Source organism: Amblyomma mixtum, chromosome 9 (genome assembly GCF_055824585.1).
Source record: "Amblyomma mixtum isolate Tamu chromosome 9, ASM5582458v1, whole genome shotgun sequence".
Lineage (NCBI taxonomy): Eukaryota > Metazoa > Arthropoda > Arachnida > Ixodida > Ixodidae > Amblyomma > Amblyomma mixtum.
In genome coordinates, this window is record NC_143020.1 from 104,680,801 (window position 1) to 104,708,737 (window position 27,937).

Here is a 27,937-nt window from a genome sequence, read left to right on the forward strand (position 1 = left end):
ATGGCGACTGGCGTCGAGAGTAGGCGCGCGTCCGCAGCCTGCGTGCGAGGGTAAAAAAATCTGGTCTATATAGACCTTTCCAAAAAGGGCTCCCTGGGCGCTGCCATATTGTTCCCTGGACTGCAGTGGGCACCTCCCGCTAGCACGGTGGAAGCGGCGAAACACCTCCTCTCTGGACTGCTAGAAACCGGTTCCGCCGCCGGAAACAATATGGCAGCGCCCAGGTTGGAAAGGTGTTTTTTTACCCTCGCACGCAGGCTGCGGACGCGCGCCTACTCTCGACGCCAGTCGCCATCTGTCGGCGCGCGCGGCCCGAGGGACTGCGGGTCGCGCCGGCGCCGCGCATAGAACGCATGTTTACGTGTTCGCTTCTGCCGTTTTGTGCTCCATCAGCTAACGTATGAGGGTGTGTGCTGTGCGTCACTACTCACATTTGCCCTCTTCCAGACAGTGCTGCGGTTATCTTGTGCGCAGTTACTCGTTAACGTGACATCCGAGGGTAGTCGACCAGGTAGTGTACGGACTGGAAACCGGCACTTCGAAGCAGATTTCTGCGCTGTCGTGTCGTTTGTCGTCGCCTTTTACGTGCGATATCATCTATGATAATATTATGCATTAGAATGTAGATCTATTGACTTGACTCAGTGGAGTAGTAACTGGATAGGCGAGCTGCAGACTGAAGGTTGTCCCGACGGAGCGCGTGTTTTCGATCACCAGTACGTATTCAGCATCCTTGCGCTGAGCTTGCTCTTGTTCCCATTCAGAACATTTCATGCACAGGATTGTAAGCACGACCGCTACCGATTTCAGCTGCTTTTTCCGCACACATGTCAGATGTGCGTCTTTTGGGCCAGAGCAGAGAGCCGTAACCACTGAGCCACCGCAGCGGTGCGGTATCTACATTATTCATAGGAAAATATGCGCGATTTCATTACATTTTCCACACTTAGCCAAACGCCTACGCAACGCTCTCACACGCGGCGAGAGCTCCTGAATAACATAACGCGACTTCGGACCTCAGAATTAGTGAAAGCTGGATTAGCTGCTCATATCTATTCAAGCTTTTATAAATTAAGCGAAAGTACGTTTTTATGCACAAGGTTGCATAAACCATGACAAAATTTGTTTTCTGTTGGCGCTGCGACTCAGTTGAGCTCACAGCGGTAATTTGTTGATAAACTGGCGCGGCGACAAGAAAGCCGTTTGTGGAAGGGGGGGGGGGGGGGCGGCTTTATGGCTGGCAGGAAGGAATAAGAGTGCATGGGAATTGGAACTGCATACTAGCCGCACACCTAATTCTTGATATTGAATAAAAAGTTTCTTTGCGGTGGAGCACCAAGACGGAATTCGATATAAGCACGAGCGCGTTCTAAGCGCCGGCACAATTAACCTGAATGTCAAACTAAATGTCATTAAAATGCGTCAATGTTATCGCTTTGATAACGTAAATACTTCCTGCAACACAGCCACGCAGCGGAAGTATGCTCGACAATGTTTTTTTTTAGCGCCCGAAGCGCAGCTATATGCAGGTGCGGCCGCGGAACTGCCGCAGCCCCGCAGTCCCCAAAGAAACGCCCGCACCGCGGCGCGCCAGTCGGTGCAAAATGGCCGCGCCCAGGAGAGGCTCAAAAATCAGGAGAGGCTCAAAAATCTGGTCTATAGACCAGATTTTTGAGCCTCTCCTGGGCGCGGCCATTTTGCACCGACTGGCGCGCCGCGGTGCGGGCGTTTCTTTGGGGACTGCGGGGCTGCGGCAGTTCCGCGGCCGCGCCTGCATATAGCCGCGCTTCGGGCGCTAAAAAAACATTGTCGAGCATACTTCCGTTGCGTGGCTGTGTTGCAGGAAGTATTTACATTATCAAAGCGATAACATTGACGCGTTTTAATGACATTTAGTTTGACATTCAGGTTAATTGTGCCGGCGCTTAGAACGCGCTCGTGCTTATATCGAATTCCGTCTTGGTGCTCCACCGCAAAGAAACTTTTTGTTCAATATCAACCATTAGGTGTGCGGCCAGCATGCTGTTCCAATTCCCATGCACTCTTATTCCTTCCTGCCATCCGGCCATAAAGCCCCCCCCCCCCCCCCCTCTACAAACAGGGCTTTCTTGTCGCCGCGCAAGTTTATCAACAAATTACCGCTGTGAGCTCAACTGAGTCGCAGCGCCAACAGAAAACAAATTTTGTCATGGTTTATGCAACCTGGTGCATAAAAACGTACTTTCGCTTAATTTATCAAAGCTTGAATAGATATGAGCAGCTAATCCAGCTTTCACTAATTCTGAGGTCCGAAGTCGCGTTATTTTATTCAGGAGCTCTCTCCGCGTGTGAGAGCGTTGCGTAGCCGTTTGGCTAAGTGTGGAAAATGTAATGAAATCGCGCATAGTATTTTCCTATGAATAAGGTAGATACCGCACCGCTGCGGTGGCTCAGTGGTTACGGCTGTCGGCTCTGGCCCAAAAGACGCGGGTTCGATCCCGGCCGCGGCGGCCGAATTTCGATGGAGGCGAAATTCTAGAGGCCCGTGTACTGTGCGATTTCAGTGCACGTTAAAGAACCCCAGGTGGTCGAAATTTCCGGAGCCCTTCACTACGGCGTCCCTCATAGCCTGAGTCGCTTTGGGACGCAAAACCTTAATAAACCAAACCAAATTAGTGTAGATACCAACAGCAGAAAGATACTATAGATAAACCTTTACCCCCCAGATCCCTCTGACATGCGTGCGGAAAAAGCAGCTGAAATCGGTAGCGGTCGTGCTTACAATCCTGTGCATGAAATGTGTTTAATGGGAACAAGAGCAAGCTCAGCGCAAGGATGCCGAACACGTACTGGTGATCGAAAACACGCGCTCCGTCGGGACAACCTTCAGTCTGCAGCTCGCCTATCCAGTTACTCCACTGAGTCAAATCAATAGATCTACATTCTGATGCATAAAATTATCATAGATGATATCGCACCTAAAAGGCGACAACAATCGACACGACAGCGCAGAAATCTGCTTAGAATTGCCAGTTTCCAGTCCGTACACTACCTGGTCGACTACCCTCGGATGTCACGTTAACGAGTAACTGCGCGCAAGATAACCGCAGTACTGTCTGGAAGAGGGAAAATGTGAGCAGTGACGCACAGCACACACCGTCATACCTTAGCTGATGGAGCACAACAACGGCAGAAGCGAGCACGTAAACATGCGTTCTACGCGCGGCGCCGACGCGACCCGCAGTCCCTCGGGCCGCGCGCGCCGACAGATGGCGACTGGTGTCGAGAGTAGGAGCGCGCCCGCAGCCTGCGTGCGAGGGTAAAAAAATCTGGTCTATACAGCTGAGCTTGCCTCGCTCTCGCTTCAGCGAGCGCGGCTTCGGTCGCTTATCTGTTTTTTGAGCAGCGTCCGCTCCGGCGGACGCAGTTGTTGCTGCGACGCGCGTCTTTCCTTTTTCTCTTTCCTCTGATCTTTTAACTCTCCTCTATCTGCACGTGGCAGCGGTGGTGGCTTGGCTCGAGCCAGTAGCAGGCCCGTGCAATTTCCTCTTCATCCTTCTCTCAGTCACAACAACAACAACAACTCCGGGCACTTACGAGGCGGCCAGGTGTTGGGATGCCGCCTAGAAGCAGGGCTGATTTGAACGAGAAGCGAAAGCTTCAGCGTGCCACAGAGACCGATGAAGAGCGGGATGAGTGAGTGAGTGAGTGAAAACTTTATTAGCTCTAGATTGGGATGAACGTCAACCAAGGAAAGCCATGTATTACCAAGCCTAGCCATCAATATGCTTCGCATCTGCTCTTTGGCGCCCGTTTCTGCGTTTCGCGGCGTCGCCGTTGTCCGTTATAACCAGCAGTGGACACCTTAGTCGCCCTTTAAGCTGCGAAACCAATGGAGCGGGAGCTTGGAAAGCAGAGGGCGAAATGGGTAAATTGGTTTTTGCGGAAAGGAAATGGCGCACTATCTGTCTCACACATCTCGGTGGACACCTGAACCAGAGTGAAGGCGCATAACTGCCCTCCTGGACCAGTGGACACCTCAATCGTGCTTTAAGCTACGTGGCGGTAGGGACAGATGTGCGCTGCTCGCGTTAGCATTGACAACGTTGTGCCAGAAACGCGGCGCTGATGCCTTTGGCATTCGTTGTGTTCGTCGGCGTCGAGAACGTTTTACACTCCGATCATTTTAAGGAAAGGAAATGCGCATAACTGACTCCCTGGGTCAGTGAACGCCTGAAGGTACGTGGGGTGATGAGAGAGATGTGGGCTGCATCTTTCTAGGAGGTATTGGCTGCATGCGTAAGCGCTGACAAAGGTGAGCGAACTCTCGCGATCAACCATTAACTGCCACCTGCCAGGGTGCTTGGCGGGTGGGGACTTTAATGTCCATATAAAGACGAACAGGTATTTCTTACCATTTATGCGGGAGAACATCCCGTTCCTCTCGCTCGTAACGGCTCCCACAGCTGTGACAACCTCGCGAAATATTTGCAGAGACCTCGTCTTTGAGAACCAGGCATCGGTGCAGCATGTCGATCATATATCCATCTATTTCTCCGACCACAAGGCTTCCTTCATGACAATCAAGAAGTGTTAGTGAACTGTTTCTGGATGAAGGGAAATGTACGAAAATTAAGTTGTCTGTAATTGTACATACATGTCCTGCTCGAATTCTTTGCCTCAATCTATCGAAAAGCTGATAAGGTGCGCTCAAATTTCGCATTAGGAAGTAACGTAATTGTCGGCAATTTTTTTCCATTGGAGCATTTGAAGACGGTACGCGCCACTTCTGTCGTCGCGTGAAATCAAAAACAAACTACGAACAAAAGCGCCTCTGCTCGACTTTTTTTTTCCAAGGGGCTTATTGCTATTGCAGCCTCCTGAAGTGCACTAAAAACACGTTGCTTCTTCATGACCTCCTCTTAAATCTGCATGAATTTTCTTTCTTTATCGCGTTAAAGCGGTGCATTAAGAAGTTCCGAGAATCAGTGCTCACCTCATTATCGCGTGCCGAACGTCATGCCGGTGTGGGGCTAGCCGCGTCGCCGCGCCCTGGATTAAATCCGTTGTGTGAACGCCGGTGTGGATTTTTGTGAGGGGCAGACGTAAGCACGCTTCGAATATGACCAGCGAAGAGAAGCTGGCGAGAATGCATCCGTACCTCACGATCCGTCAGTGGGATGCGCTCCCGGACGGCATCAAGCAGTGGTACGGCAACATCAAGGAACATTACGAGCTGATGGCAAGACTCGGTAAGCCTATGAACTGGTCTGTCTACCACCGGTTAGGCACATATCTATAGAGTCTTCGCATTCTTGATTTATGGTTTATGAGGGTTTAACGTTCCAAAGAGACAGGCTATGTGGGACGCCGTAGTGAAGGGCTCCGGAAATTTCGACCACCTGGAGTTCTTTAACGTGCACTGGCATCGCACAGTATACACGGGCCTCTAGAATTTCGCCTCCATCGAAATTCGACCGCCGCGGCCGGGTCGAACCCGCGTCTTTCGGGTCAGCAGCCGAGCGCTATAACCACTGATGGTTTCCTCAGTGGTTATTGCACTTGGCTGCTGACTCATAAAGACGTGGGCTCGATCCCGTCCGCGGCGGTCAAATTTCGATATATTCAAGAAAACTGCGCAGATTAACACAAGACGGAGGAAGAAACACGCACACACACACACGAGCGTCTCCCTCCGTCTTGTGTTAATCTGCGCAAAGTTTTCTTGAATATGTCGATACACCAACTGGCCCAACGTTCTGCTCTACTAAATCAAATTTCGAGGGAGGCGAAATTCCAGAGGCCCGTGTACTGTGCGATGTCCCCAGGTGGTGGAAATTTCCGGAGCCCTTCACTGCGGCGCCCCTCATAGCCTGAGTCGCGTTGGAACATTAAACCCTCATAAACCATCAACCAAACCATTCTTGGTTTCCAATTGTTGGCAGCTTTCCGTACTTTTTGAAGTAGAGCGGACGCCACTGAAAGTGGCTATGAAGAAATCACTAGCGCAGCACTATCTCACTCGCCGACCAGTTGAAACGCGCCGTAAAGGAAAATATGGAGGGGGGAGCAAAAAATGTGGAAGAGAAAAAGAAGCTGCGTAAAGGAAAGCTCCCGATTAGTTTCGACTACTTTGAGTTTTTTAACGTGCACTAACTATTCGCAAAGCACACGGGCATCTGTTCCATTTCATTTCCTCTGAGAGGCGTGCGCGTCATCAGCAGACGAACGCCGTAACCACTGAGCCACTAGGGCGGGTGGAAGTCGCCTTTAGAAGCAACGTGCACCAGGCGACAGCTTGAGAGATCATTTCGTCTATTATAGATATGCGGCGCTGCGTTCCTATGTGACCTTCACATATAGTAAACGCAAAACTAAGTCAACACGGGTTGTGGGGGAAGCCTGTCTGCTTGGGCAACGAAGGATTTGTCGAAGCCCCGACGAAGACAACAGCTCTTGTCAAAACGTTGGCTAAGCACATTAATGGTGCCCCCTCAACCCTTCTTCACTTTGGTTTTTGTTGTCAAGAATACCATAGCAGCGGTCTTTCAACAGAATACTACGCGATGTCAGTGCACGTTAAAGAACCCCAGCCGGTAGAAATTATTCGGAGCCCTCCACTACGGCGTCCCTCATAGCCTGAGTCGCTTTGGGTCGTCAAGCCCCCATCAACCAAACAAAACCAACGCGTCATGGGTTTTCTGAGGCATGGTTGTTACGATGCTTTATACTGAGTACTGTATACTGTACGATTTTCTGTATGGCTGACTCAAGCACAAATGCATACTTGTGCGGCGCCATGGGAGAATAGCGAGTGTACAGTTTGTTGCACGTGCACCTGAGCACAGAAGAACGGGAGGCTATGCTCTATGGCATAAGGCGGCCGTGTTCTGCGGGTGTGTAGGAGAATGGCTGTACTGGAAATGCGGAATGAGCACTGTTGACAGAATCAGGACTAGAAAAGATCCGGCCGCGGCGGTCGCGTTTCGATGGAGGCGAAACGCAAAACGTGCCCGCGAGCTGTGCGATGTCAGTGCACGTTGAAGATCCCCAGGGGGTCAAAATTATGCTGTAGTCGTCCACTACGACATATTCCGTAGTCGTCCACTACGTCACTTTTGTACTTACAACTACAACTGACCCGAAAGACGCGGGTTTGACCCCGGTCGCGGCGGTCGAATTTCGATGGAAGTGAAATTGTAGATGCCTACGTACTGTGCGATGTCAGCGCACATTAAAGAACCGCAGGTGGTCGAAATTTCCGGAGCCCTCCACTACGGCGTCCCTCATAGCCTGATTCGCTTTGGGACGTTAAACCCCATAAACCAAACGGAACTTTCGTACAACTCCGGGTAGTGGGTTGGGCCCTGGAGGTTGCAATGAAGCATGGGCTTCAAGCCACAGCGCCGTCGAGGAGCCCCACGCGCTGTCTAAACCTTATCCCTAACCCCCGCCCCTTAGTCATATGACAAAATAAAAGCTTGTTCCTCCTCCTCCTTTCATTCCCGCCTTCATTCTCTTCCTCACGGCGCAGTTCAGGTGTCCACCGAGAAGTGAAATAGACCCTGCGCCATGTCCTTTCCCCCAAAAACAAGTATTCAAAAGAGCAGACGCACGCCGCAGTCTTGTAAATTGGTGAATTGGTTTTTGAGGAAAGGAAATGGCGCAGTGTCTGTCTCGCATATCTCGGTGGACACCTTAACCTTGCCGTAAGGGAAGGGAAGGTGGGAGTGAAAGAAGAAAGAGGTCGGGACAATTTCGACCACCTGGGGATCTTTAACGTGCACTATCTCACAGCACATGCACGGGCACCTTTTGCGTTCCGCCTCCATCGAAGCGCGGCCGCCGCGGTCGGGTTCGAACCCGGATACTCCGGCTCAGTCGACGAGCACCTCAACCACTGAGCCACCGCGGCGTGCCACCAAGTGCGAAATAGTTACTGCGCCTTTCCGTTCTCCACAACCGATTTTCAGGCTTCTGAACATTCATCGGTGGTCGACGTAGTATGCGAGTAATAGACAGACCGTCGAATATGCCGCTGAGGAGTTTAGACGAATGTATGCAGATACATGTGGAGGGTAAATGCTGGAGTAAGAGCTGTAAATATGCATTTACACCGATTGCCCTTATGGAAGTTGAGGCTGTCTTCTTCGTTTCTTCTTCATCCCCTTCCAAACTCACTCCTACGTCGTGGATGTAGCCTGTCCTCCTAGGGTACCTGCGAAACCTTGCATGCTGTGTACTCTATACTTTGCTCTTGAAAACATGGGTGAAGGTGTAGTTGTGCCTGTACTGTAATCCAGGTGAGCTTAACGGTGCTTACCCAGAAGGGGGTCCACGACCGGGAGCTAGCATTCACTCCCTCCCTCTTGCGTTGTTTGGAGTGACTCTTAGGAACGCGAGTTCAAAGGGCGGTACCCAGTATGCTACCCTAAACGTAGGAAGGGGAACGGAAGGAGAGATAGAAAGGGTAGAGAGGACAGGGTGATCACTTTTCCATGTGTCCGTAGGCCAGTACTAACAGAGGGCGCACACTGAAAGTTTTATGCGTAGCATATTGCAATCACTCAGTTCAGCCCTTGGGCGCGGCCGGGCAGCCACCAAACCACGTGACGTGACGTCACCAAACCACGTGAAAAAAGAAAAAAGGAAAGAGAAAAAAAATATAAAGAAAAAAAAGGACGGCTGAGCATGGTGGCGGTTGCAACCGCTCCGTTTCAAAGGGGGCGCTCCTATCCATCCATCCATCCATACGTCACGGAGGAAAAGCTGCTGAGAAAACCGAGTGCCGCCAACCAATACCTCGCGCAAAAAGACCGCGCAATATGCAACGCATTCTGGGCTTAACCAAGCTCAGCCTGGGCATTTTTATGACCTCGAACTCAGTCTTGAGTTTTCAGGAACTCGAAAAGCGCCTTCACAGCTGTCCCCTGCGATTAACGTTTTGTCCAAGGACCCAGAATCATCTGTAGGGGGGTCACCAAGGAAGTACCGAAGTTTGCGATAACCACACGCTTCGCACTTAGTCTCGAAGTCATCGCGGTGCCGGGTTCGAACCCGACCGCGGCGGCAGCGTTTCGATGGAGGCGAAACGCCAAAGGCGACCGTGTGGTGTGCGATGTCAGTGCACGTTGAAGATCCCCAGGTGGTCGAAATTATCCTGGAGACTTCCACTACGGATCCAGCGTCCCGAGTCATTATCACCGACTCAAGGGAAGCTTGCCGCAATTTTGAACAGGGCCAAATTCCAGATCGTGCTTTCCAAATTTTACACAGATGTGAGTATCGGGATTTCCCAACCCGGCGCACCATCATCTGGGCCCCAGCACATGCGGGGATAGAGGGAAATAAGGTAGCGGACACTACCGCCAACGCGCTTAACCACCGGGCATCGCCTCTCTCGCCGCCTGATCCGGCTACTGATTTTAATCCGGCTATTACTTTTCGGGAGATCTCTCTCCTGTATCAAAACGCTCACGGCCGATACCCACCCCCCTGTAAAGGCCTCAAGAAGGCAGAGGAGCGTTGGCTTCTTCGCCTCTACACCAACACGGTACTGTGCCCGGCAGTGCTCAAACATTTCAATTCGGCCGTTTCGGGCGAGTGTCCACACTGTGGGGAAGTGTTTGCGGACACGTATCACATGGTGTGGGCATGCCCTGCCAATCCTGCTTTCCCACCCACCCCCACCCCACCCGAGAGGACTGGGAGGCTGCCCTGCTCGGCTGCTCAACTCTCCAGGACCAACGAGCCTGGTGACAAGAGCCCGGGCCGCCGCGGAGGCCACAGGGGTCCCGGACTAGGGATCCCTCCTAGTGATTGTGAGGGCCGGGCCCTTCAGGCACGGTCCAAGCAATACCTCTATATATAGTATAAATAAATGTTTTACACCACCACCACTTCTTTCTTTCCTTCTTTCTTTCTTTCTTTCTTTCTTTCTTTCTTTCTTTCTTTCTTTCTTTCTTTCTTTCTTTCTTTCTTTCTTTCTTTCTTTCTTTCACTCCCTCCTCTATCCCTTCCCCTAAGGCGGGGTTCGGGTATCCACCGAGATATGTGAGACAGGTACTGCTTCATTTCAGAAACAATTCAAAAAAGATTTGGCCGAGAAGATCACATCGTGTTCATGACGTAGTTCTGCACCCTGTACACTTCTCCGCACTATCATTGCTGTTGATGTTTCCTACGAGACTAGGATCCCTAGCTCGTGCACGGCACTAAGACATTCAAGCGGCGGTAGTGGCCGGGGCCTGTTATGTTGGATCAGAGGTACTGCTTTGGGCTATGTCCCGCTTCTGTATTGATGCCACATTCATGATTTTTTTTTATAAGTTCTGCTTGCTGTTTTCAGGGGTGCGGACGGAGTATTCTTGAATTTCTTTTATCAAACTGGGAGGTTAAGCTTGCGAGGCTGTCGTTTTTTTTTCTTAAAGGTTTTCTTTGCTGCGCATTGCTCAAGAAGACCCTGTGAACCAGGGGTTCCATGGCGTGCTAATTTTTATTTTACATTTTCTCATTCGCGAGGGGGATTGAAGTAATAAGGTCAAAAGCTAAGAACTGCGAACGGGCTTGTTGTGGATTATGTGTTGACATAATCGAATGCCAGTCGACTTCCACAGCAGCATTAAAATATCAAAATTAAAAGCGCATGAATATCAGGAAATTATTTGTGACGTCTATGTCAAGGACGTTTTTTTTTTCTTGAGAATAAAATAGATTAGCCCAAGCATGATCACTGATCAATGAGCGTGTTACTATGAACAGTGGCGCAGCGAGTTTGAGCAGTGATAGTGCACTCAAAACCAGAGCTAAGGAGTAAGCTGCTGTAGTTTACGTTATCAATGGAAGTTCCATCGAAAGGTTAATGCTTATGTCAGTTGCCAATGCGATCGACATTCGCGTCTTCAGGTGATAGAATACTTGATATTTCTTTAAGGGCTGTACAGATGTCGAATACTGGCGATGACGGTGACCGGTAGATGCACGCAAAAATTAGTTTTCTGTTACCGATATCGACGATGAGGTAGTCTAATTGGACCTAACCGGATTCACAGTGAATTAATCAGCTGTGTGGGGCGCACCAGAACGCCGAAGGTTCTGGTGCGCCACACACAGCTGATTAATTCACGGAATCCTCGTTGCTACCGCTTTTATCTTGCTTTTAGTTCCACACCCCTTTTTGGGCACGTTTTTTAACTTTTACCTTTTTCACGTTTTTACATTTGTTATATTTTTATGGTTTCACCTGTATAATTTTCATCTGTTTCCTTCATAGTTTTTACCTTTCCCCGCCATTTTGGCTACTTTTTCATAGTTTTTGTTAATGTTACCTACCTGACCACCATTACGCGGCCCTTTACACCGTCTTTTTATCGCTTATAACTTTCTTTTGTTCCCTGTTGTGTTTTTGTGTCATCCTGTGACGCGACCACACTGATTGCCGGTTATCGCTGAGCAGCCCTGTTACCCACCCCCTCATGTTTTCTATTTAAGGGTCTTTCCACCAGATTAAACTTTCAGTTGTGAGTCAGCGCTCGTGTGTGTGTCGTTTCTTCGGGTGTCCGTGTTTCGTCGCGCTGTTTTTCCTTCAAAGGCATGTTAAACTCTGTTCGTATGCATACGGCAGCTTCACTATGCTTCGATAACTATGTGCGATAATTCTGAAGCGAATGATGGACACGAGTGAAAGTTTTTGTCGTGCGCACTTAACAATGTCTCTGAAATTCCAATGATCGAAAATTGGTTTGTGAGTGTGTAAAGCGTGTTGTAGATAGAATCATGTTGTTTTCCAGTGCCTCTTTCATTTAATTCTATTGCTGAACGAGCAGCATTCGATAAGCAGTTTTTGACGGGATTAGTTGAAAAATAAGTCGATGTCCAAGCAATAGCAGCGGTGAATCTTACTGAGATAACGAATTTCTTTGGAGGAGAAATTCTAGAGGCCCGTGTACTGTGCGATGTCAGTGCACGTTAAAGAACCCCAGGTGGTCGAAATTTCCGGAGCCCTCCACTACGGCGTCTCTCATAGCCTTAGTTGCTTTGGGACGTTAAACCCCATAAACCAACCAACCGGTTTACACAAATTTTGAGCCGGTTAGACTCGTTAGTGATACGATACACCGTACTACGGTATCTGTCCTTTTCCTTGCCATGATCATACAGTGGTTCCTGCGGCGGAAATTCCAGCTTTTCTCTTTGTTCACTGACAGTGCTTTGGAGAATAATGCCTCGTTATCCGCAGTCAAATGATCGCTGATATAAAGAGGCTGCCTGAAAGCTTGTTCACTATGCGCCTGCTGCAAGCGCATAGGGTCTTCTTTTCCGACGCGACTAATTTAACTCATCTGCCGTTTGTTTCAGAAGCGTGCGTCCCGGACCAGCCCTCCAGCGAGGAGGCGAAGCCGCCTCGGGTACGGACCTCGTTTCACGTTCTCTCATCACCCGGCTGTGGGCGCGGTCATATTTGTTCACGTGACCGACCCGTCACTGCACGTTCTCCGGCTTTGTGTCTTGTAAGCGCACCGGCACGCTTCTGAAAAACTCTCTGTTCCGTCGCTCGCCGTGTTTAGCTGTAGTCGGATGCAACTTAAGTCTGCAGGGAAGCTCCGCCCACATTCAGCCTACGCGCACAGAATTCCTTCACGGCGAAAAAGTAGTCCGCTCCCTAAACGTTTCTTGTTACGTAAACAAGAAACTTATCACAAGAAAAAAGTTGTGAGCCCTGAAATTTTGCTACGTGGATATGTTTAATATATTCAAACATTAAAAAGCTGATTTCGTTTACATTTGCATTTACAGTTGCAGCGGAGTGATACAGGACTCCGCGGATCGAGGCCCAGTGTTAGCAACTGCTGTTTTTTTAAGTTGTGTCTTACTATAGTTGGCGAACGGCGCAACAGGGTTTTTGAGCGCTCACGCAGGATGTGCTGGGGTTATACGAAATCCATTTGACTACCCGATTTCCTCCTCTCCTCAGTCGTCAGTGTCAATTTGACCGGATTGGCGGACAAATCGCTCAGTATATGCACGTGCAGTTCTTAAAATGTTTCAGTCTGAGAACGAAAAAAAAAGGATGGGATGGTGGCATTATAGTTTTCCTGTATAGAAAATGTCTCCCTTATAACTGCCCCCGATTCCGCGTTTTTTTTTTTTTTGCGGCTGCCGCATTTTAACTTGACCCGGCTGTGTGGACTCGTTAGCTTAGACGAAGCGATTACACTGGCGTAGCGATGCCCTCGGACCCAATGTGCGGCCATGGCTTATAGTACGCTGTGACTTCGTTGCGTTGTCTTCGGGCCGCCGTGGTGGCTCAGTGGCTATGGCTCTCGGCTGCTGACCCGAAAGACGAGGGTTCGATCCCCGCTGCAGCGGTCAAATTGCGACGGAGGCGAAATTCTAGAGGCCCGTGTACTGTATGATGTCAGTGCACGTTGAAGAACCCCAGGTGGTCGAAATTTCCGGAGCCCTTCACTACGGCGTCCCTCATAGCCTGAGTCGCTTTGAGACGTTAAACCCCAATAAACCAGTCTCTCATACGGCTGCCAGGCGCGCCTCCTGACCACTTGAAACGAGAGCCCGCATGTCCATATTCCGCCCTTCCGTGCTCGGACTCTCATTGTGCAGGCACCCAGGGCCGCAGTGAAGCACCGGGGCAAGAATGTGAAGAAGAAGGCCGCCACTTCCCGGCGACGGAAGTCACGAGTTGACGTCCCGCCGGTCGAGAAAAGCCCGGCGTATACTGAGGAGGAGTCGGCCACGGACGACGCCTGCCCCGACGAGACGCGTGAGTACATGGCCCGCGGTGACACGAGGGGGCTCTTTCTGAAGAACTGACGTGTGTATGGTAGAAAGGAAGGCAGCGGAGAAATGTATTGTTTTATGAAAGGAAGGCAGCAAGGAACTGTACTCTTTTATGAAATGAAGGCAGCGGGGAACTGTACAGTTTTACGCAAGGAAGCAAGGAAGCGTCGTTTCACGGAGGCTGTAGCCAGGCAAGTCCTCAGCAGGTATTTTTCGTCGCACTGGTCTGGCACAGCACCCCAATGGGGACACTTGTCTGTCACTTCGTAACGTTTGTCACGCCACCGATGACGCACAGAAGGAGTCAGAGCCGCTCCTGCCCGAATCCGGCGCACAGATACCTCCTCCTCCCGAGTGAGACTCCGGGGGAGAGGGTACGAACACGGAGGAATTAGAGCGCGTATTTTTGTCGCAGATTACATTACCCCAGTACGCATGTGCTGCGGAGTGTAAGACAACAGAATTGAATGATGGGCGAGTTGGAAGATGTTCGTGATGTTCTCTGGGCACAAACTTTACGCTCGCTGGGGCAGAGCCTGTTTCTCGGAAACATGGGACACGAACGGATCTGGGGGAAGAGGGGAAGGATGTCTGATGTGTCAAGGCGTGTCATTGCATCCACATGAATGAAGGAAGATAGGCCTGCGATGGGACGTTGCAGGCGACTATCGCAAGTGGACACGTGATAATGGATTTATCGACAACTTTTGCCACTTTTTAAGCGAGGCTTGTTCGCACTCATTCTTCTAACTTCCTCCCACTTTTTCATTATGCCTAATGGCAAACATCACGAATAAAAAAAAAAAGAAGGCAAGGCAGCGGGAACTGGGCTGTTCTATGAAAGCAAGGCAGAGGTGAACTGCACTGTTTCATGAAAGGCAGCGGGAAACTGTACTGCTCTATGAAAACAAAGCAGCAGGAAACTGCATTGTTTTCATGAAAGGAAGGCAGCAGGGAACAGTACTGTTTTATTAAACAAAGAAAGACGGGAAACGTACTGTTTTACGAAGGGAAGGTAGTGGGAACTGTGCTGTTTTATGCCGGGTCTTGCACGGGGAATGCATTAGCGCCGCAGACATTGCGTGCCGTGACTAGAAATGCCAGCGTTCGCCTGCTGGTTTCAATAAAGCCATAAAAATCCAGAGGAACCCCTTGGCTCTTTGGCAACTCTCAAGCGCGCTCTAAATTCTAAGCGTTTACATCGCTTCCGACCGCTGTACCTGGATGCTTAACTGCATAGAGCGGATGTGCGTCCGCAGAAGTTGTCCCACCCTAGCTGTCGAACAAACTGAGACGTCATCAACCCGGCGTAGCATGTCGCAACACGAAATTAATTGTCACACCTTAGCTGTCAATTAAAAAACTGATGACGCAATTGACATGGCGTAGCATGTCGTATCACGAAATTAATTAATAAAAATTAATCGAAATAATTAATAAAAATTCATGGCGTCATCGACATTGCGTATATTTCCTGGCACCGAATTAATTAATATTAATTACTTCAAATTTGAAAAATAATACGGATATTATTTATTGGAACCTAATGACGTCATCAAATGGCGGAGTATGTCATAATCGGAAATGTAACGCGCATGCGCGTGACGTCACCTATGACGTCATCATTACAGTAACTGGGACAGCAACAGAGGCGGAAACGGCTTTCGCCTCATCGCACCTTAATAAGAGCTAAGTTCCCCCATCCCTGATTTTTTTTAAAAGGCGACAAGCCTTTTAAGGGACACCGACTGACCGACCCGATTGATACTTCTCTTTTTCATCATCTCTTGCCAACTAGCCTTGCCAACTAGTCTTGCCAACTAGGTGGTGAAAATATTTTAATGAAATGGTTTAGGAGGTTGTAGCCGTGGTTGGAGCTCTCAGTCCGGAACCCCATTGGCGTAGGCTGCTGTCCGGGCTCTTTCGATGAGTTGCTAGTCTTGCCAACTAGCCTTGCCAACTAGTCTTGCCAACTAGCCTGCATCTCGCCATTGTCGCGTGTTGGGGAAAAGTTCATCTAAGGTATTTCTTTGCGGCTATACTATAGTCTTCACAACTGTCAATAACACTCCCATCTTGCTTAGCCTTCCTCCTCGTACCTCCAGCCGGCTGGTCACTCTCCTAGACTAAGCTACCCACCTTCGCATAACTATTTCATCGTAATACTCGTAAAGTTTGCTCACTATCTCTTGGAGTTAAGAGATTCCCGCGTCTGCTTTGTTGGCGGCGGGAAGCAAGCCTTGCTGACCTGAGCGGTCTGCCTGATGATGTCTTTCTGTCCCGCAGGCACGAACGAACCGAGCGGAAGTGACGTGGGCGACAACCAGGACTGCGTAGGGGAAGGAGTCGATGACGCTGCAAAGGACGATCACAACGCGCAAGGATCGTCTGGACAGCCTAGCTGTGAGTTTACGGACCCTCGAGCGAAGGCCGACTCAGCGTTGTGGCCGCGCAAAGTGCGCGTCTCTTCACGCGTGCGTTAGATGTGACAGCTCCGAAAGAACATTACTAACTTCAAAGAGGAGCAGGGAGAAAGCCATGTTCAACATTATTAAGGCTAAAGCCTTTAATGGCTCATTATCCCGTCCGTCCGTCCGGCGTTACATACAGCGCCTGGGGTGACTCATCGACGAGCGCAGCTGCCAAAAGGTGGCGTCATCTTCGTCGACAGGTGGAGCTGTCGGCGCGGCGGCGTCGAGCGCTGCTCATCTGTCAGTCGGTGTGCGGCAGCAGGAGGATGGCTCCCAAGCGGTGCAGCGATTCCGGGCCAGGTGGTTCGGCTCAGCAGAGGAAGGACAAACATAGGCAGTCATTGGCAGTCGAAGTAGCGCGACAAAGGCTTTTGCCTAGCGCACTTAAGGCTGCCAAAGTGCCCCCATAGTTTTGTTTGGCAAAATTTTATGAATACTGGTAAACTGTAAGGTACTGGTATAGAAATATTGAAGGTACTGCTCCGTTCTTCCAATATGTAGCAAAATTATTCTTTTTTATACTGTTTCCGGAGTTCGCATTAGCACTGGTATTCAGCCCAATATTGGAAGTGGATGGCTTCACTCGGCCGGTCTTCGCCAATACATTTCCAGTATTGGCACTATTAGCTGTGCTGCCTGGGAAGAGACTGCCAAAGAAAGCCAGAGGGGAACGCTTTTGACGAAAGCAAAAACGCTAACAGCAAAAAAAATCAAGCCTGTCGACTAGAGATCTGCGGATATATTGACAGTTATAGTGAAACCTTACAATATACGAAAAAATTGCGCTCACAAAGTCTTTCCCATTTAAAAATGCGTTTGTCCAGAATTTTTGGATATATGTCTTCGTGTGACCTTTTCTACGAGTCCCCTTGTCGAAACGTTGGTAAAAGAGGTTTCTGCCTGCTCCTTGTTCAGGTTCTTGCTATCATCATCCTTGCCTTCTTTCTACGTTTAACTAGGGAAGAATGCGAGGAAATTTAACTCGGAGCACCTGTTCAATGAACGTTTTACGAATTTAGGCCTAAGCTGCCGCTGAGCCATTAACCGCAATTAACTACATCGGTGAAACATGCGAAGGGGAACCGTGGTCAACATTCTGCTTATGGCGTAGGTTTAGGTCTACGGAGGTTTAATAGGGACGCCGTAGTGAAAGGCTCCGGAAATTTCGACCACCTGGGGTTCCTTAACGTGCACTGACGTCGCACACTACACGGGTCTCTAGAATTTCTCCTGCATAGAAATTCGACCACCGCGGCTGGGATCGAACCCGCGTCTTTCGGGTCAGCAGCCGAGTGCCATAACCGCTGAGCCATCGCGGCGGCTCCATTCTGTGTGTGTACAGGCACAAAGACATGTCTTAACTGCTAGAAGGTTTTGGTGAGCGCATTAAAAAGAGCAGTTTAATACCAATGACGAAAGAAGAGCGGCGTTTCGAGTTCCTTAACGGCAGCTTTAATTGTCACAGTTACGCTGGGCTCTCCCCCATTATAACTGAAGCGTCGTTCACCTGTGGTTACAAGGTACCAGATATAGGAGAGACCTGTACCTCGCAGTGGGCGTAGTCAGGCTGATGATGATAATAATATAACCAGCGACGTTCCAAACTACGGTTATACTGTAATCGGATTTTTGACTTACCGACAGAGTGTTATTATTGCGAAGCCTCAATGCCTTCTTTTCTCCCAGCCTCTGACAACAGCGAGGCTGAACGGTCTGGTGACTGTCCCGAGAACGGACCCTTGACCAGCATCGAGAACACTAAGGTAAGCGAAGAGCTGCAGTCTAAATGCGATATCGCTGATACTGATTTTCTGGGACCACGCAGTAGTCGCGCAGACTTAAGCGAGTAAAAAAAAAATGACGGTCGATTTGCTTAGTTAGGCCAGATGCGAATTATGTGCTCTAGAAGTTCGGTTTTCCCTTAGGTTCCTGTGTTCAGATTCAGTGTTCACAGATGACAGTTGATCGGATAGCGATAACGCGTTAAGGCCCATATATGCGGGATTGGTCATTCTCTACATTCATAGAACAGCCGTTAGAGACAGACACACAGCGGCTAAATGCGTGGAATGGCCACTGTAAGTGCTAACGCACTAAAACACAAGCACATGGAGCAAATGAAACTGGTTATGATGATGATGATGATGATGATGATGAATTTCAGTAGCACAAGGGCAGCTTTGGCCAAAGTGTTTTATGGCACAAGGTGCCTTCGTTTACACAATGGGGGGGGGGGGGGGGGGGTCAAATACCCGTTTCTCAAGCATTTGACCCCCGATAAGCCAAGCACCAGACCAAGAGGAATGCTTGTACCCATATTGTAACGCTGGTGGTTACCCGGCGGAACTGGAGATCGAACCCCGCACTTCCCGTATGCAAGGCGGATGCTCATACCTTCCTAAGCAGCACATGTAATCGTCCCAATATTGGCAATGTATTGGCAAATGCCGCTCCTACAAAAGAACCAGAGTGAGACCATCCATTTGCAGTATTCGGCCTATTACGTGCGCTGCTTGGGATATTAGGCCATCGCTGCGGAAAGCAAATGAAACTCCGTTATTGCTCGTTTTTTTGCTTTCTTTCCTTCGCAAACGTAATTTATCCGTGCTGCCCTCAACTCTCCTTGCCCCAGTTTCGTCGAGAAATGTGTGTCACAACGCATGTTTCAGAGGCTGACGGCACGTCGCAGAACGTGGAGGAGTGTCACGACCGGAACATCTGTCGATATTTTGATCGCTTACGGTTAATCCTTTCGCTTCTTGAACGAACGTGGTCGACCACCCTATAGTCACAGAAGCACAGACAGCTTGTTTTGTCCGGTAATTAAGTGTTGCCCAGACGCTTCAGACGCAGTTCGGAGCGGTCGATATGCCTGGTCATTTGGGACGCTGAAATACAGACTCGCGAACGCAGTCTTGGGGTGGTGTCTTACAACGTCTCTCGGGTCAAGGTTGTGTACTAACCCGTGTCCGGCATCCGGAGGGGGGTTTGTGTGTCGAGAGGGGTGTATCCCAGGGAGAGGGCATAGAACATGGGGCTTCTCGATAACACAAAAGGAGCAAAGAACGGAATGGGAGCCACGGTCTGTTAGCCAGCGATTCGATGACGGGAAGGCAGACGAGATACGCTCAGACGAAGTCCTCTTGTGGAAACGGCTAGCGGACTGAGGCCTTCTTCCGCACTTTATTCTTGATGAGGGCTGTGCATGGCATGGTGTCTATCGTATGTAGGGTCTAGCGTGCCGAAACTACACGTGGGCTATTAGAGACGGACTATGGCGGAGGGCTTCGGATTGACTTCGACTACCTGACGTTCTTTAATGTTCGCGGACATCAGACAGCACACGCGCTATCACAGTTAACCTCCATGGAGATACGGCCTCCTCGGCTGAGATTCGATACCGTGACCTCTGGCTGAGCCCCAGGTGCGTCTGTAACAAAGCCACCGCGGCTGGTTAGGACTCAGGAGGAAGACAATGTGTAATTTGATGCTATCGACCGTGCTTTGCAACTCACAAACGCTTGCTTTGAAGGAATAAAACCAGCGCCACCGAAGGCAAAGCCCGCCTAAGGTTGTTTGTCAGCATCCAACGACGCTATATGCACGGCAGGGTGTGGATGACGGCAGAGGAAATTTCAAGTCTTACCGTCCATAACGTCACACCGAGGTTTTCCGAGCTCTCCGGGGCTATGAGGCGAAGCCTGAAATTGAATCTTGAATTACGTAACCATTTTAAATGCTATAGTGCAAAAAAGAACTTGGCATTCTTTGCCTACAGCCCATATAGATTTGAATCATTCAATATCGACGAATAGCCGCGCGGTGGCTCAGTGGTTATGATGCTCGGCTGCTGACCCAAAAGACGCGGGTTCGATCCCGGCCGCGGCGGTTGAATTTCTTTGGAGGAGGAATTCTAGAGGCCCGTGTAATGTGCGATGTCAGTGCACGTTAAAGAACCCCAGGTGGTCGAAATTTCCGGAGCCCTCCACTACGGCGTCTCTCATAGCCTTAGTCGCTTTGGGACGTTAAACCCCATAAACTAAACTAAACTAACTAATATCGACGAATACTCAAGAAGTTGTGCAGTTGCCCTTTAAGGCCTGTTCGCCATCATCTCGCAATGTTCCGTACCTGCTCTTCCAATCTTTCCTGTATCTGTACTTGTCCGATGTTCCTTAGACACATTCAACGCTGCAAGTCGACATCCACGGTTGGCACCGTTGTAAAACGTACTCGAGAATGGCAGATGAGGCTATAGTGCACAGTGGCTCCTAAAGGTGGCGAAATGGTTCGCAGGTGCCCGCCGGAGACCAGCTTCTCGGCGACAAAACGTTGCCCGAGTTCCTGTCCATCCGCCCATCCACCATCAAGGGCGCCAAGTATGGCGTGTTCACGCAGAAGCCCCTGGCCAAGGGACACTACTTCGGCCCGTATCGGGCTTCCACGGTGGATGACGGCAAAAACATAAATCAGAGCAAGAAGGTGCGTATACGCGGAACCGTCGTGAGAACCTCCTGATTGCTGATTATAAAGGCGGCAGTATTAATCAGCGTTCGCCCCGTTACATATGAGGTTTCCGCAGAGGTCCTACTAAAGCCTCGCAAAAACAAATGGCGAAGTAACTGTTTCACTTCTCGGTGGACGCCTGAACCACGCCGTGAGGAAAGGATAAAGGAAGGTGGGAAGAAAGAAATAGGCGCCTAGCAATAATATTTTAAGCGCACACCTGCACTTCTGAAGTTTATCTGCGCGCCACGCACCATTTCCATGAACGACCATCTAATCTCGAAGACCTTTGGAAACAAAGTTTTATCACTCTTGCAAATAGCTTTGTGTTGGAGGCTATAAGCCCAGCCTGTCTAGTCCACTGCGGTCGAGTGTAAACACTGCAAAGCCTTTTCACCCTTTTCCTTCGCAGTGTTCATATTGACGCTACATTTCGGACGATGTCAAAGAGCTTTCTGTTCCAACTTTCCCGGGATCACGGTAGATAAGGCACACACACTCTACCCATATAGTAACGCAGCCATTACCTGCTGATATTTCCGATAGCCTCCTCTTCCTCCTTGAGTGTGTGACGTCATCCTAACTCGGCGGGTCACCATTAGTCCCCAGCGGAGCAAACACTCCTTGTTACTAGGGCCTAGTACATTTTATTTATTTAATCGCATACCCCAGCGCATGAAAAGAGGGAAGCAGGCAATGGTGCCCTGAGAGGTTGCTGGGATTGTTCTCTCATCAGACAGTGCGGTCAGAAATACAGGAGTGTCATTAACAATAGCAATAACATCTCGTCTGAAGGTAAAAGATCGCACCCAGTCGACGAAGACATTAGCATATATTTGTGCTCTTGTGCCTAACATACGTGATCGCAACTTCGAGATGTAATATGGCTAGCAGGTGGTTCTCAACGTGAATACCATGTCTTTTGTGTGTAAATATGTTGCGGAATAATGTTGATCGTAATTCTTTTCTTCTCAGCATAACGGGCAGCCAGAGACGTACCGCACTTCACCCCATTGCCCCTGTGAGTTGCACCAACTCTTAAGCCTTACGGAATCAAGGGATCACAAACACAAGATTTTCTCGAGAGCTCCCATTCTCTTATGACCCCCTCATATCCTCCTTGGATCCAGAATGTACATTGTGTCAGCGATCTATTTCAAACCTTTAGGGAAGGGTAATTAGGGCTTTAGAACACGATGTAACTATCTTTTACCGCGTTTTAGACCTCTTGGCTGTGTGCTGGGAAATGTCCAATATCGACAAAATTAGTGCATTCCTGAAGCACAGAAGAAACTTGCGAACTCCATGTCCGCTCAAATATTTGCTCTTGTGCATTAGTTGCAGCGTTGAAAGTGCTAGTAAGTGCTTAAAGGTGCTTTGCGGTGTGTTTTAACCCCGGTCCAAAACATGTTCCCACTGAGTCCTACCTTTCTGAGAGCTACTGAAGGGGGTAACTGAACTACTTCGACCATACCCACAACATAGCAGCAGAAGTTCCAAAAGTAGCTGAAAAGGAGCTTTTTACAAAACTGAACGCCATTCCCACGGCCTCCCATCTTCTCCCGTTGCCGGTTCTTAGTAGGATGTGCCCGGAACTTCACATGAACCTTTGGCCAGCAGAAGTACGCGGTAGTTTTCAGTAACAGACCGGCTGTGTAGTGTTGACAAGAAGGGAGCCCCTCCAGCACGAGTCACATGAAAACGCCGTTGCATCCGCAGGTTCGCAGGAGCGGCGATGAGTCCCCGGGGGACGGTCCTCCTCTGGACGGCTCGGAGTGGATGCGCTACCTGAACTGCGCTCTCAACCAGCAGGACCAGAACCTGGTGGCGTGCATTCGCGACGGGGAATTCTACTACCGCACGCGCAGGGCCATCGGCGCCGGCCAAGAGCTGCTCGTGGAGGACGGCACGGCGTTCGACAAGACGGTGTGGACGGTCGGCAAGCCGCGGGACTCCGGAGAACCAGTACAAGGTACGGCGGGGTTTTGTAGCGAAAGCTACATTGGCCACGAACTTGCGATTTCGCTGTGGAGGTGCTCCGAGGAGGCACAGAGACCGACCTTGAGCCGTTGCCTAGCAACCGCCGCAGCTGGCGGACGCCGCGCACTCGCCGCGCCATCTGGCATGACGTCACACCGCGCGCCTCGTCGTTGAGCTCGCCTCCGCTCGCTTCGCCAGCTGTGTCGCATGCCTGCTGTCGCTACGTATATCCTGGCATAGCCGAGCTAAGCCACTGCCAATTTTGCCGTAGGCATGCACCCAGTATTTGATTGGCTTTCAACCCGCATCGATCTTTCCAACTTTTGAACCGCCGTATTCCTCGCTGCAATGCTGCGCGCACCTGACGATACCACTTCCACAGTTCTTGCGACAAATGCACGCAGCAGACCCGCGAGCAACAGGTTAAACGGCCAGGTTGGAAACGTCCGTAAGCTGGAACAGACTTCCTCTCACCTTTTACTGAGTTAGCAGTAGTATTCCTCATTCGGCGAGAACGCCTTGGTCTGTCCGAAGCCTATATATCCACCTCCACTCTTCAGAAGGCTTGCAATGGTTTCAGGAGTGAGTGTGAGGAGTAAGTAGGACGATGGGTGCGAGAAAGATGGATTTGATGGTAGATTAGAAAAGCTCGGGCCTAAGAGCCTATGTGATGACGGCTGCGGAAAAGCAACCCTACCTTTTACGATTGGCGCTGTAGGGGCTCAAAACTGCTTTTGCGTTCATCCGCGTGTACCCACACAATTCGAAGTCGACTGTGCACTTTGAGAGCGTGCGCGCCTGATGGACAGTTTTCTTGGTTCGAACTGCACGTATAGTTTGCATCAGTCGCTGTTGCCTCTGCCGCAACGCTGCCTTTGTGGTTCTCACGAGGTTATAACAGGAAACTAGACGTAGGAGGCTGTAACCGCAGAAGGGAATTTGCGCTAAACACCTGCTGCACCATCGTGGTACACTCCAAACAGAAAGGTGTAGAAAGGGAGTAAGCTGTCCTCTAGCGCACTCCCTTTTGTAAAAGGGAGTGCGCTGGAGGACAGCTTACTCCCTTTCAACTCCCGTATAGGCGTAATTGGTGTTAAGAGTCTACTCTCGTGGTGTCCGGCAGAAGTGTGGCCAGCACAGTTTGCTTTTAAGGCGAAAGCCTTTAATGGCTCATACTGTCGTCCGTTAGCAGACGGTGCCACACGCGTTTAACTCGGGAACTAAAAAAGATAGAAGAAAACCAATGGTTGCTCTAGATAGAGGAGGAAACAATTAACCTAGAAGCCAAGTTTGATGAATGTAGGTTAATTAGTTTATTAATTATAGGTAAAAATATCGAGATTCTGTCGAAACAGCGCAGACGTCGATATAGCCAAGGGAACTGTGTGACGACACATCCACCGGAAGTTGTCACGGCATAGTGTCCTCGGCTTCCGCCTCTCGACAGTTTAGTTGCCAAAGTGTCCTCGCAATTTTTGAGTTAATGTTTGCACCAAAAAAGATGCACAGAAACTAAGGCTCGGTGCTTCAGCAGGCATTAAGGCTTGTCTGAAGATGGTAGTATGTTACCTGTGTGAACGTTGAACCTTAGAAAAGGCACTGGGATGAATTCGGCGACTTACGTTTTGATAGGGACCGTGGCCGTGAAGTTAGAAGTTACAATCGTGCAGAGAAGACCGAAGTTGCCATGTTAGTACGCACTAGGTAAGATGGCCGGCTTAGTGGCGGCTGGATATCAAGAGGCGCACGGTAACCTCTGCCACCGCATGTAGTAAAAATGCTAAGAGGATTTCTTCATGTAAGCGTGACCACTTCTTCCGCTTCTGAGCAGTTGATAATTAACCATATGCCTGCAAGCAGCTGTAGACGAAATCGGTTACACTAGAATTGAGCCTCCACTCATTCCTTGTGTTCTTGGCGGCACGTGCAACAAAAACAGGGTAAAAAAAATTCTGGCGAATTTTTTTGCTATTCCGCCGTGGTAGAAAGCCTCTCCGAATAAAGAAAGTAACAAAACGTATAAATGGACGCCGGAATCGCCGTACGGTGGTGGTGCCCTCAGAACCACCCGTCCAGGTCTGAGGGTCAACTTGGTGGCGGTCCGCATCGGAGCAGGTACAGTACGGTCCACTGTTAAAGGGAACATGCGATCGCGTGGACTCCGCGCTTTACGGAGCGCTGCCGCCGAGGACTTTCGGGAATTGACGGCATAAGGCAGATGCGCAGTAAGCATGACAGCTGGTCTTTCTGTGCCTGGTGCCACCCATTCTCGCCTCATCTAGGCAGTCGGGCTTCACGAAGCGCGGATGCCACGCGATCGCATGTTCCCTTTAACAGTGAACCGCACTGTACCTCTGGCGAAGGAAGTGGAATGTAGGCAGGTCCAGAGGAAAGTACAGCTGTCTATGTTTGCCTCGTGGACATGACCGTGCCAGGAACCGCTTGAGAGAGCACGGAAGTGCGTAGTTCGCGTTCAGGTTACCGCAGGGGTGAGGGCGCCACTGAGGCGTATAGCATTGGAAGCGAGACCTCTTCGTTTCCGGTGCGCCAGATCTCCTGGAAGGTGATTGCCATGCGGTGGGAGCAGTCTGGGCAGTTCCGCTCGCTACGGTGTCAGTCAAGAGTGCTGTCTTCTTTGCTGCTTCAGATGCGGACGGCGGCGTCAGTGGGGAACGCCCTATCTTCACCTGCGACACGTGCGGAAGTCTGTTCTCCTCGCAAGACCTCCTGGAAAGGCACCGGCGCACCATACACCGACCACCAGAGTGGGGTGGCCAGCACCGCTGCCCACAGTGCCCCTACTCGAGCTACCGCAAGTACGCCATTAGCTTACCATGCTGCGAAGTATTCAGAGAAAGAACATAGATATGCTATACTGCGTGTTTCACCTAAGACTTTACACAATTTCTAAATATAGGCTTCTTGAGTTAGCAGAATGGTTTTCCGGTATAGCATTGTCAGCTGTGCAGTATATCAGAATACAACTAAGACGTGCTAATTAGCAGGCTGGTTAACTAATATTGAAAAGTTAACTTTTTAGCTATCACTGTTGGGCGCCTTAATTACTGAGAGGCGCGTAGCCCACCGATATCCAAATCAGTTTAGAATTTAGAAAACAGGGATACACTCGGAGCTGTGGCCCAACAAATTTTGTCTTATTTCGACGAGTTACGTGCAGTAGAGAGGTTGTTTTGCCTGCAAGCTTCTCGAAAGCGCATGTGTTTTGCAGCGATGTAGCCAAAATTTGTTGGGCCACAGCGCCGAGGCTATCTGTGCTTTGGAAATTATAAAAAAAAAACTGATGTCGATATTACTGGTGATGGGCTACACACCTCTCAATAACTAAGGAGCCTAACAGTAATAGTTAAAAAGTTAATTAATATTAGTTATCAAGCCTGCTACTTAGCACGTCTTAGCTGTATTCTGACGCACTGCTATGCCGAAAAAGTGGTTTGGTTTATGGTTTATGGGAGCTTAACGTCCCGAAGTGACTCAGGCTATGAGGGACGCCGTAGTGAAGGGCTCCTGAAATTTCGACCAGCTGGGGTTCTTTAACGTGCACTGATCGTACGGGCCTCTAGAATTTCGCGAGTCCGCCGCGGTGGCTCAGTGGTTATGGCGCTCGGCTGCTGACCCGAAAGACGCGGGTTCGATCCCGACCGCGGCGGTCGAATTTCGATGGAGGCGAAATTCTAGAGTCCGTGTACTGTGCGGTGTCAGTGCACGTTAAAGAACCCCAGGTGGTCGAAATTTCCGAAGCCCATCACTACGGCGTCCCTCACAGCTGAGTCGCTTTGGGACGTTAAACCCCAATTAACCAAATCAATCGAATTTCGACTGCCACGGCCGGGATCGAACCCGCGTCTTTCGGGTCAGCAGCCAAACGCCATAACTGAGCCACCGCGGTGGCCTATATGCCGAAAAAAAAGCGCTCTCCTCACTCGAAAGGCCTATTTTTAAAAATTGTGTAAAGTCTTGGGTGAAACACCCTGTATATATTCCTGAGCAGACGAAACTTCATCGAACTGGTCACAACGCAGGTCAGACCTGACCGTCCACGCCAGGACCCACACGGGCGAGCGGCCGTTCGTGTGCGACGTCTGCGGCAAGTGCTTCCCGCGAAAGCACAGCCTCCGCCTCCACATGAAGACCCACGTGGGGGAGAACGAGTCCCACCAGTGCCCGGACTGCGGCCGACGCTTCGCACGAATCTGCGGCCTGGCTCGTCACCGCCGCTTTCATTTGGGAAAGGGTTCGAAGGCGGGTGACCAGTGAGTGCGCTTTAATCACTGCAGCCAACGTCTCCGCACATCTCTTCACCCGACTAGGGTACGATACAAAACGCCTGCTCGCAGTGAGAGATAAGATTCAGGGGGCGCTGTCGGGCCAATAGATAAGTTGACGCCATATTATTTCAAAGCCGCAGCCTCTGAGCAAGACAAGCACACGAGAACGACGAAAGAAACACGAGCGCTCGAGTGTCTCTTGAATTTCTTGCGTCGCTGTCTTCTGTTAGGGTACAATTTTGAAATCGCGGGGGTTTGGAGCCGTGAACTAACTCATGCAGAAGGTGTCCTCATGGCTTGACAATGCAGGTGAGAACGGCGGCGTATTCAAGGGCAACAAGTGGATTGGACACTGAGATAGAGGAATCACCTTCGGAAAACGAAAGAATGCGAGCTGTCTTCATGGAGGCGTAACACAGGATTCGCAGGACGTGTATCAAAGCGAGAAAAAGTGCAATGCGTGTATATGGTGAATAAAGAGTCTACATAAAGTTTGCATGATGTTTGGTTTATGGCTTATAGGGGTTTAACGTCCCAAAGCAGCTCAGGCTATGAGGGACGCCATATTGAAGGGCTCCGGAACCACTTGGGGTTCTTTAATGTGCGCTGACATCGCATACTACACGGGCCCCTAGAATTTCGCCTCCATCGAAATGAAACCTCCGCGGCCTGGGATCGAACCCGCGTCTTTCGCAGAGGCAGCCGAGCGCCATAACTAGTGAGCTACCCCAGCGGCTTGGTATGGTACTATAAGGTAAGGTATATTTTAATGTTACCAAGCCCCGTGTAGTGGAGGACTATTCTTGCATTGCGTCTCCATCTAAATGCGAAAGTCGTGTCCTGGATTTCATTCTGTGCTCTTGGGTTCGGCAGTCCAACACCGAAGCCGCTGAGCCTTCGCGGGGGACAATTAAGTTA

At 50.1% G+C, this 27,937-nt stretch overlaps 1 protein-coding gene across 1 annotated transcript; it reads left to right on the forward strand.

Annotated features, from left to right (window-relative positions):
• Positions 1-5,003: 5,003 nt before the first annotated feature.
• On the forward strand, positions 5,004-27,515 carry LOC149330488 (uncharacterized). The gene is made up of 10 exons (XM_089561075.1): positions 5,004-5,231; positions 12,337-12,386; positions 13,600-13,759; positions 16,063-16,179; positions 17,934-18,010; positions 20,544-20,729; positions 22,473-22,725; positions 25,381-25,549; positions 26,774-27,004; positions 27,329-27,515. The coding sequence occupies exons 1-10, from the start codon at positions 5,102-5,104 to the stop codon at positions 27,330-27,332; spliced, it is 1,377 nt and encodes a 458-aa protein (XP_089417201.1). The 5' UTR covers positions 5,004-5,101; the 3' UTR covers positions 27,333-27,515.
• The last annotated feature ends 422 nt before the right edge of the window (positions 27,516-27,937 follow it).